At 37.6% G+C, this 10,789-nt stretch overlaps 2 protein-coding genes across 2 annotated transcripts; both read left to right on the forward strand.

The window, feature by feature from the left end:
* Positions 1-1,345: 1,345 nt before the first annotated feature.
* Positions 1,346-7,865, forward strand: LOC145898124 (uncharacterized). Its single transcript, XM_082986559.1, has 10 exons — positions 1,346-1,634; positions 1,852-1,956; positions 2,393-2,482; positions 2,803-2,985; positions 3,352-3,423; positions 6,491-6,679; positions 6,833-6,922; positions 6,994-7,080; positions 7,155-7,337; positions 7,455-7,865. The coding sequence occupies exons 1-10, from the start codon at positions 1,452-1,454 to the stop codon at positions 7,533-7,535; spliced, it is 1,263 nt and encodes a 420-aa protein (XP_082842685.1). The 5' UTR covers positions 1,346-1,451; the 3' UTR covers positions 7,536-7,865.
* A 530-nt stretch (positions 7,866-8,395) lies between these two features.
* On the forward strand, positions 8,396-9,921 carry LOC145899882 (calponin-1-like). The gene is made up of 5 exons (XM_082988814.1): positions 8,396-8,913; positions 8,974-9,078; positions 9,225-9,314; positions 9,376-9,558; positions 9,629-9,921. Exons 1-5 carry the CDS (start codon positions 8,770-8,772, stop codon positions 9,707-9,709), a joined length of 603 nt encoding a protein of 200 aa, XP_082844940.1. The 5' UTR covers positions 8,396-8,769; the 3' UTR covers positions 9,710-9,921.
* The last annotated feature ends 868 nt before the right edge of the window (positions 9,922-10,789 follow it).

Genomic DNA, 10,789 nt, shown 5'->3' on the forward strand with positions numbered 1-10,789 from the left:
CGTCCACCAAAGCCACCAATCGTGGACACAGTTCAAGGTATAGGCAATATACTCTAACGTTTACCAAAGCCATCAATCGTGGACACAGTTCAAGGTATAGGCAATATACTCTATAACGTTTACCAAAGCCACCAATCGTGGACACAGTTCAAGGTATAGGCAATATACTCTATAACGTTTACCAAAGCCATCAATCGTGGACACAGTTCAAGGTATAGGCAATATACTCTATAACGTTTACCAAAGCCACCAATCGTGGACACAGTTCAAGGTATAGGCAATATACTCTATAACGTTTACCAAAGCCACCAATCGTGGACACATTGCAGGGTATAGGCAATATACTCTAACGTTTACCAAAGCCACCAATCGTGGACACAGTTCAAGGTATAGGCAATATACTCTAAAACGTTTACCAAAGCCACCAATCGTGGACACAGTTCAAGGTACAGGCAATATACTCTATAACGTTTACCAAAGCCACCAATCGTGGACACATTGCAGGGTATAGGCAATATACTCTAACGTTTACCAAAGCCACCAATCGTGGACACAGTTCAAGGTATAGGCAATATACTCTAACGTTTACCAAAGCCACCAATCGTGGACACAGTTCAAGGTACAGGCAATATACTCCAACGTTTACCAAAGCCACCAATCGTGGACACAGTTCAAGGTATAGGCAATATACTCTATAACGTTTACCAAAGCCACCAATCGTGGACACAGTTCAAGGTATAGGCAATATACTCTATAACGTTTACCAAAGCCACCAATCGTGGACACATTGCAGGGTATAGGCAATATGCTCTAACGTCCACCAAAGCCACCAATCGTGGACACAGTTCAAGGTATAGGCAATATACTCGAGCGTTTACCAAGGCCACCAGTCGTTGACACATTGCAGGATATAGGCAATATACTCTAATGATTTTAATTTATATTAACCTCTCCTTGGATGAAAATATGTACTTTTTCAGATCTCCGACGTGTTTTTGCAACCGATTGTGACCAGACAACTGATACTGATCGACAACCTACGTTCCGTAACTTTTTTACAGGCCGACTGACAATTTCCTAGCTCAACTAAGAAAGTTGTTGGTAATTTTGTAACAAAGAAAATGTAAAATGTAAAAATGTAAAATTTAGGCCATCTCCTATTTTTTGGGATTCCTTACCTCAGATGGCGCCATCCACATGTATACATACATTGCATGTGCATTTGTGCCAAGTTTCAGCTGGGGGTAAAAATAAAATAGACCCTAAAAAGAATAAAACAAATGCAAAAAGGGGTATAAGTCTTGTGAAAGTTGATATGTGATCCATCTTATAGTTGTCATGTTTTTTAATAATCACTTTGTTTTTTTGATATCAAGAGAAAATAAGAAAGTGTTGCTTTTAGATTTTGTTCCTTCTGTTTCTAAGTAATAGTAATCTTAAATTAGCCAAAGATGTCATATCGAATAAGGGGATTAGGCATGGACAGGGAGATTGAACAGAAGATCGAGCAAAAGTATTCTTTGGATGACGAAAATGAATTAGTGGAGTGGATTGTTTCAGTGCTGATGTATGGACAAGGAAAGCAAGATTTTGAAGAATGCAATATTGAAGTTCCACAATGTCCAGGCAAAGAGGTTAGAATAGTAAGAGTGTATGTTTCAGTATGCTGCATGTATGACTAAATACAGATTTTGTTATGCTCTATAATAATTAACAAATCTAAATTGATTTGTAGTTTTTAATTTTTATACTTATGATTTTAAATTGTATACATAATGTAGGCTGATCCATTTGGAAAAAAAGGAAATTGAAATGAAATATAGGGTTTTTAGCTCTTTGTTTTTTCAACAGGCATTTCAGGAATGGCTTAAAGATGGTATGATTTTGTGTGAACTTATGAATGTTTTAGCACCAGGGAGCTGCAAACCTCAAATTACCACAAATACAACAAATGAAGTACAGTTATTTTGAAAACTAACTTGTTTGTACACCACAGTTTATGGCAATTGTGTCAAAAGGTCAAGAGGCAGTGTGGTCCAACATCATTTAGTCACGGGCCATAACAAACCATAAGTTTTTCCCGCGAGCCTGTTATATTTGGCCATTGGCCCCCGGGCCTGCAGTTGGACCACGCTGTTTTAAGGAATCAATTTTTTACTTAAATATTGTATGACATAGACTGAAAATTGTTTTTCTGGCAGTTGTACTTAGCCAATGCATGTCCAAAGCTTTTACACATAGTTTTGATATTGACAGTTGAACACACACACATATATATAAATGTTTATGTTTTACTTCTCTTACGTATGAGTTTAAACCTAATAATCTCTTTTATATTTCTAAAAATTGCTACAATGCTATTCCAGATTTAATGTGTAAAATATTTTGTCAGGGTATGCGACGAATCAAGCAAATGGACAATATTTCCATCTTTTTAAATGCAGCTGGAAGCTATGGAGTTAGAAAAATGGATGTTTTTCAAGTAAGGCAAAAAATTTAAAGTTATTTGTGTGATAAAAAACAAAATAAATGTATGTGTTATAATTTTTTGAAGAAAAAGATTTAAGTAGTCACTAAGAGGCTTGATAATAATTTCTGTTTTGTTTACGTGTTTGCCTATTACTTATATTTCTTGTCCATGACATGCAATGTTTTTTCACTTTTGTGTAATGAAAGATTATGCATATACACACTAGGGTCCAAATAAATTTTGTTAATATAAATGTATTGAATTTTTTTTGTTTAGTAGGTCTGTTTCAGTCTTCTTTAATTTGTTTAAATTTTAAATGTATTTACTTGCAGACTGTTGATCTATTTGAATCTCGTGATCTGGCCCAGGTACAAGTTACCCTCTACAAACTTGGTTCTGTTGCACAAAAAAATCAATTTCCAGGTCCTGTGATTGGTGTAAAAGTGGCCGAAAAGAATGTTAGAAAGTTTGATCCAAGCCTGACCAAAGAGGGTAGAAACATAATTGGATTACAGGTGCTTTCATGTTGTTGTGGTTTGTTTCCACACCATTGATTTTCTTAACTGGTTCAAGAAACTCAGCTCCTCTGAATTGTGTGATCAACTTACTGCCTGTATCTAGTTACAATGTGGCGAAACTCTCATGTATTGTAAATATATGTACATGTATACATTGTAATTATGTTTATCCAACTAGAGCAGCAAATATTTTGTTTTATGTTTTCAAGCAAATATATTTGTTGTAATTGTATAACTATCTTATTCTAAAATACTTCTTTTCTTGGTTAGAAACACATATATACTAATTTAGTGACTTTTTTGTTTTTGTTAAATTAAACATATGTCTAGTACTTGGGGCTAACTGAATTTTTTTGTTTTAAGATGGGTACAAACCAAGTTGCTTCACAAAAAGGCATGACACCTTATGGTCTTGGTCGGCAAATGGTAACAAGAGTGAACAAGTAGTAGTTGAAGTTCCAGTGACAACATTTGGAATTAACTGATGAGAGTTGATGTTCAGCTTGCCATTTGACCTGCATTAAAACTTTGTACATTTACACATTTCGTAAGAAGCCTATTTGGTGCTATAAACTTTTCTCTGATTTATTCATTATCTGATACAAGTCGTACTTGCATGCATCACTTCATATATCTGCGATAATTCTTCGTGTGTTTTTTTTAATCATTGTGAGGTTGAATTTTTTCTGACTATTTCTTTGCTATCTGGCCTATTCTTTTTGTGTTGCAGCATAAGATAATTTTCTGTCAGTTTACAAGTTGTTTTTGAATTATCAAATGTACTCTCTATACACTTTATAATATCTCTTTGCTCAGAAAGGTGCGTATAAATTTTCTCAACACAACTGTTGCACAAATGCCGAATTCCCATCATCAATTGTATCACCGAATCAGTGCCACCTGTATTGCTATCATGTTGTCTTCACCCAAACTATGTTTAAACGCATATGTAGCCCAGTCCAAAAATTATTTGTTTGGTTTCATCATCTGTTTTCCGAAAATTTAATAGCAGAATGCTTCTCTGCTGTCACAGCCGAATATAAGGTACTGTTATTTCGAGATTTCCGTGGTTTCTGCTCCGTGCCGCGCAACTTGTTTCAGTGCCATAGCGTTTTTGCGCAGCATTACATTCTCTAATAAGCTCTTTGGTCCATTTATGTCATTCCATTCCTGTTTGTTTGCATCACTGTAACACACTCGTGAAATTGTGCTAAAAGCTCAAACTAACAATTCGAATCAAGATTGGTAATGATTTGTCATCATTTGTTTTGGCATCGTGTTGTCTAACGCCCTCTACCTATTTGCTTTGACAATTTACACGAAAGAATAACCGCATACCTCCAGCAAGCCACGCCGCTTTGCGCTGTACGTCGTCCGTCTGGTGCTACTTTCTGTAACTTAAAATACAGTTTCTTTTGTTACTACTGAACCCAAAAAAAGATGTAGAAACAATTTAAGTGCATCATGATGCACAACCTATTGATATGTGGGTTTCTTTGACTATTGTTTTGCAACGCCACGTACGACATATGTGCCGCCAATCTTTCGCATTAATATTTGTGAAAACGTTAATTGGAAGGAAGGTCGTACCAAAAGGAATAATGCTTTTACTGTTCACCACAAAAAGCTTTGCGTAAATTGCCGCGGGCCATATATGGCAGTAAAGAACTTATTGCAAAGATCGACTGTAACGCTTTGTGGTAATACTCATTCTTCTACAGTTTCCCCGGTTTGTTAAAGAAAGGTATGTTATATCAAGAAAGTGAGTATATGTAGTCAGGGTGACCTTATAATGTTGAAATGACCGAATTTTTAACATTATTTGCAGAAAGTTACCATTCTGTGTGATATCAATACAAAACCGTTGCCGAATAACAAGCTTAGCAATATTTTTAAATTTCTGCGAACAAATTAGAACTGCTGTTGGCAACCCAGCATGTCGTCTTCATTCGGCAACACGTATGTTAGAGGTTATTGGATTGACGTCACAAAAATGTCGCATCAGCACCATCAGTTTTACTGTCTTGTGCCTCTGTCATTTCAGTATAGCTCGGTCACCTGATCTGTTTATCATAGTACAGAACTACTCCGTAGCCTAGGGTAATGACACAACCTGTAATCGTTTAATGGATGCTTGTACTCCTCTTTTGCCCTGGGGACAAGCGTTTTAGAAGGTTAGTTTTGGTTGATTCGTTTCGGAAGCGTAATTATCATTTAACTCTATAATGGTACTATTAGGAAGTGAACGAACCGTCAGCGTATTTGGATTGGTGTTTTATCGTCAATGCGCATTCTTGACGGGCGTTTTGCCGACTGACGTCATCACGGAATTCGTGTTTGAATCAATCACAAACCGCTCTCCTCCAAATATGGCAAAAGTGGCTTGTTGTGAACGGAGCTGACTGCATTAAAGCGCGTTCGTGCGCTGGCTTGTCATGTCTGGCAAGTGCAATAAGGGTTGTATGTGCTGGTTAAGCGGTTGCGTCTACAGAGTATGTTTGCCGACTGCGTTACCCAATAGTCGTGAACAAAGCATATTTACTTAGCCTGTTTGTCGTTTGCCGCCACCATTGCAATTACAGTAGAACGTAGATGACAAAGAGTGGGCGCAAGCACACGGAAAGCTCAGTAAGCAAAGGCATGATTTCCTTAGGGATGGAAACATTTATTCAAAATTGTTATTTGATCAAATACTGATCATGTAAAACCAAAGAATGTAGTCCTACTGAAACCTTGGCTCACGTTATAGCAACGTATATAATTACGTCTTAGTGAAGTTTTAGTCGCTCCATTTACCCCCATTCATCGCCTGGCTGTGTTTGTTCACTACCCAAGCGTGCCAACGACGGAGCTAAAACGAGGGCATTTGTGCGAAAAAAGACGGCGGCCATACCGGGCGGCGGCCTTTCCATATTTGGTGCGAAGAGCGATGTGCGACTGTAATGACGTACTACTTCAGCTCGGTGAAAAGCATTGAACCAGACTGGCTCAGTCGAGGTTGTCAACGAGTGGAGTTTTAGTTTGTAGCTTTGGATAGACGTGGAACTGCATGTAAGGAAGTAAAGTTGCGTTGTCAATGGCTTTAGTTAGCTTGTGTGTTTAAAAGGTTAAACACGCTCTACCCGTAGCAAAACTGCTTGTTTGAAAAGTATTTTTCTGCCGAAATGTACCTGAACGAATGTAATCTGATCATTCTCTAGATAAAAATCTTGTGCATTATTTTCACATTTCTTCATAAAAACTTGTCTTTGCTGTCCGGTGTGTGTCAGAATACCGTGATTCAATCTCTGCATTTGTATTTTGATCAGTTTCCGTTGTGCGGATGCTGCGTGAGTGTGTGCGTGCGTGCTTTCGCGAGTGTGCACACCCACTGGTCTGAACGAGCGCTTGTAAATTTTCGTGAATGTGCCACTTTGAAGTGATGTACCGCCCTCATCCTATAACAGCAGCTAAACTTTACAAAGCTGCGATTCGCCATTGAGTTGTGTTTTTCTTATAACAGAGTTTAGGATTGATATATTTTGAATCCCCAAAAATACTTGATAAAATGGCAAACCGACCAAAAGGGTATGGTCTATCCGGGGAGATTGCAAGCAAGATCGACTCTAAATACAGTGATGAGGACGAAAAGGAAATTTGTCAATGGATCAACGCTATCACTGGTCAAACCTGTCCGCAATCAGGAGCAAAAGTGAGCGCAGCTTAACGAGCATAATTATATGTGAACTATACCCACTTATACGCCGTATATATAAGAGATTTACTTTCAGTAACTGCCATTAGCACAACGGTGGACAAATTACGCTGATATGAAAAATGATGTTGTTTATTTATTGTCTTTTAGGGTGTGCAAGAATGGCTGAAGGACGGTACAGTTTTATGTATGTTGATAAATGCGATTGCTGAAAATCCTATCAAGAAATACAACACTTCGGTAAATGTTTGTATACAATGTGATCATTGTTTGGCACGTTTGTAACGGCCGGTACTTTCTATTTGCTACAGAAAATGGCCTTTAAGCAAATGGAAAATATTTCCATGTTTTTGACCGCTTGTGAGAACTACGGAGTACCGAAAACAGATCTGTTCCAGGTGCGTGTGTTTATCAGTTTGTAGAAGGTTTACTAATATGTGTAAGTTTTACAACCAACTACCATTTATTACAGACGGTATCATTATACGAAGGCACAAATATGCCACAAGTATTGGCTACACTTCGAGCTTTAAGTTCAGTTTCCATTAAAAAAGGTTATGGTGGTCCAGTGTGTGGGGTGAAAATCGCGACAGCTAACAAACGTGAACAAGATGAGCAAAAACTACGCGAAGGTCGAAATGCTATTGGACTTCAAGTGAGTATTTATTGGTCGTAGTTAATGTAGGACGTTTAACAATATGTTTTGGATGGTTATACTGGCTTAAGTTAACGTCCTATTTACAGGAACCTTATGTTTTATTTGCATAAACAGATGGGCACCAACCAGGTTGATTCACAAAAGGGCATGACACCTTATGGGCTGGGACGGCAACTTACACCACAAAATAAATAAAGTTTTGTGAGCAACAGTATGCATGACCTCCTTTATCAAGACAAACATTCCACATTCACCACAAGATATTGATTCTGCAGTAAAACACCGCTTCCTCTGCATGCATTTCGGTGTATTTTGGACCAAGCAAACCATTTTGTTTTGTGGTTTCTTTCTTGTGCAATTGCAATTTTAACTCAGGCTAAGCATGGCTGGCCTGCTAAACTAAAACTTTCTTTTTGCAAAAGCGTCTGCGAGTAACTGCTTGTGTGCGCATATATTGTATTTTCTATTGTACAATAATAAAGCACTTGATAAATGGTACTGGACTAAATAAACTATCCATATTCGCGAGAATTGTGTTAGTCCAAAAGAAGCTTAATAAAAAAATGTTTGCAAAGTATTGCTCTTGGCCGCATTGCAATTGCTTCACTAACATATATGCTTTATGTTTTCATCAAGCAATGCTTGGAAAAATGAATGCACAGTTGGTTGGTGTAACATTCCTATTGGAAAGATACGACGATTAAACCAACCGTGATATTTAATGAGCAACACCATTGACTATGACTATTACTAAAATATTTTACGGTGGTTATTTAATTAGGATGTTAAGATACAAAATCACCTGCGGCGAAGGCAAACCTCTAACTTACTTAATTGGTAGGCAATGGACCTTTACCACGTGTACCATAGAAAATGTTTCTCCGGCACGCGTAAATTTTAACTTGAACTTGTACTCTCCATTCTAAGCATTAAATGTTATTGGCGAAACGCTAATCATTATCCCATTCAGGTGCCCTTTTCCTCTGACTGGAACATCTTTTCGGAACATTCTACCTTGGTTGTGAGTTGAGAAAAAACAAAATAGCGAAAAACAAACTGAGAGAAACGGAGGGTTATTTGCCGAAAAAGTTTGGTGGATCTTTTAACATCAAGAAGTTGTTCCTTTTTTTTCAAAAAATGCGCGATAAATACGTTGGTATCCAAAACATAACTTCCGTTTTTTAGCTGCATATAGAACGTTGGCGTTTGTATGTTTTATCTTTCAGGCTACCAATTTCAATAGGTAATATCCGACAAGATCAGCCAACCATGTAAAAAAGACATTGGCAGTCTTATTTATTCTATGACACATTGTGTTACCTCTTTTGCCACGCAGGGTTACCCCTAAAAGTTATAATAAATATTTTGCAACTTGGCAGGAGGTAGAACATATTTATTAGCATTTAAACTGTTGAAATAAAATACAAAAATGGCAAATCGACCCAAAGGATATGGATTGTCAAGAGAGATTTCCTCAAAAATTGATGCAAAATATTCCGAAGAGGACGAATTGGAAGTCGTGGCATGGATTGAGAGCATTACCAGTGAGAGCCCAAGCGGACGGGGTAGAGAGGTGCAACATTTTTATTTCAGTTTCTTCAACTTAAGTAATACGACGTTTTTTGTTGTTTAGGCGTTTCACGCGTGGTTAAAAGATGGTCTGGTTCTTTGCGAGTTAATGAACAAACTGAATCCAGGAAGCTGCAAACCAAACAACGTTTCAAACACCACTATTGAGGTAGACGTACTTTGCAAAACTTTTTTAAGATTTTTGAACTTTTCACTTGTGCTTCACAATTACAATTTATTTTCTCATAATGTTATGTTAGTTTGGGGACTTTTAAGTACTTTCACTTCAGAAAGTTAATGGCTGTGTTTTTTCAGGCAATGAAAAAAAACAAAGAAATGGAAAACATCGGCATGTTTTTGTCAGCGACTGGCAAATTTGGCGTTGCTTCAATTGATTTATTTCAGGTTTGAATTGAAATTTTATGGATAAACCTTCCATACAAAACTTCCTTTCAACATTTTGCAGACCGTTGATCTTTACGAGGCTCAGAACTTGGGTCAAGTTCAAGTCACTCTATTCAAACTCAGCGCAGCCGCACGAAAAAAAGACGTAAACCTTCCACAAATAGGAGTTAAGATAGCCGAAACAAATGTGCGTGAATTTGATGAACAGAAAACCAGAGAAGGCCGTAATGTCATTGGCTTACAGGTAAGGAAACTAATGATTGACCAATGAGAACACTTCTGTTATGATTTTCAACTAAAATTTGTGTTTGCAGATGGGAACTAATCAGGTTGCTTCACAGAAGGGCATGACACCGTATGGTTTGGGTCGACAGCTAACAAACAAACCTGAATAACTGAAAGTTGCTCTTTTGGTGTAATCGCATTTGGAGTTGTTATCATTAAATGAAAACTTATTTTATCAAACCAAATTCGTAAATGCAGCATATATAGTTCACCTTGACTTCAACACTTGTCACCAGTGTAAAGTTTAAATGTAAAAAAGAACCAAACTATACTCTGTGTATCTTAATGTGCTTATATATGTAATAAACACACAGAACATTTGTACGCATGTCACTAAGCAATTCTTACTGGACGGAAAGTCATAATCGAAAAAATCCAAACTGTTTTAAAACATGTAGAAAACCCGTCCTGTGCAGTTTTAAGGCTAAATTGTTTGATCATTTGCTAAAAAAAGGTCGGGCAGAAAAATGGTGTTGTTTATTCTGTTGCATCGTAACCCACACGACAAGTTGTGACTGTTTATCACATGCGGTATTTCCACGCTAAGGTAATGCTGACGTCCAGACCCCACGAGAGGGGGTAGAGTCTATAGGGGGACCCTTGTTTGCTTTGAATATGTGAAATTTCACTGGAAAGACTAAAAATGTGTTTTAATGTCAGGGCATCTATGTCAACCATATGCGACAAGACGAATCCGAACCCGAACAGTCGGCCAATATCATGACTACATTTTTTACAGACGTGCGGACACAAACAATACCCGAAATTTTTGGACGAATATAAGGAGTAGGTCTGAAGGTATGGCCCGGATGATAGTATCCCACTGCGTTTTCTATATCTAAACACAGAAAAAAAGTGTTTCTCAGGTGCAAAATACTTGAAGCGAATTACTAGGCTATATAAATCTAAGGCTAATAAATCGCTAGAATAGTAATTATGGCTGTACAGACTGTGCCCATCTGTAGGCAAGCAAGTGCGGAAATGACACGCACAGCCTGTACAGTCTCTCAGTGAGTTATTTTCGCACTGGTAATGAAGACCAGTTGTATTTGAAACGTCTCACGTGGGGCGTGCGGGCAACACATGCTACATATTATGTAGCAAAGGTGACTGCTATGAATAAAACACTTTTTGCTTTCCCAGAAGGTCTAAAATGAATAATAGGTAGTTTTATACCAATTTTTCGCTCC

This window comes from Ascidia mentula, chromosome 4 (genome assembly GCF_947561715.1).
Source record: "Ascidia mentula chromosome 4, kaAscMent1.1, whole genome shotgun sequence".
NCBI classification, from domain to species: Eukaryota; Metazoa; Chordata; class Ascidiacea; order Phlebobranchia; family Ascidiidae; genus Ascidia; species Ascidia mentula.

Excerpts from the sequence above, each read along its gene's own strand:
- LOC145898124 (XM_082986559.1), top strand. The coding sequence starts at position 1,452 with ATGTCATATCGAATAAGGGGATTAGGCATGGACAGGGAGATTGAACAG. Across the intron at positions 1,957-2,392 it reads CCACAAATACAACAAATGAA|GGTATGCGACGAATCAAGCA; the intron begins GTACAGTTATTT and ends ATATTTTGTCAG. Across the intron at positions 6,923-6,993 it reads TCAAGAAATACAACACTTCG|AAAATGGCCTTTAAGCAAAT; the intron begins GTAAATGTTTGT and ends TATTTGCTACAG.
- LOC145899882 (XM_082988814.1), top strand. The coding sequence starts at position 8,770 with ATGGCAAATCGACCCAAAGGATATGGATTGTCAAGAGAGATTTCCTCA. Across the intron at positions 8,914-8,973 it reads CAAGCGGACGGGGTAGAGAG|GCGTTTCACGCGTGGTTAAA; the intron begins GTGCAACATTTT and ends TTTGTTGTTTAG. Across the intron at positions 9,559-9,628 it reads GTAATGTCATTGGCTTACAG|ATGGGAACTAATCAGGTTGC; the intron begins GTAAGGAAACTA and ends TTGTGTTTGCAG.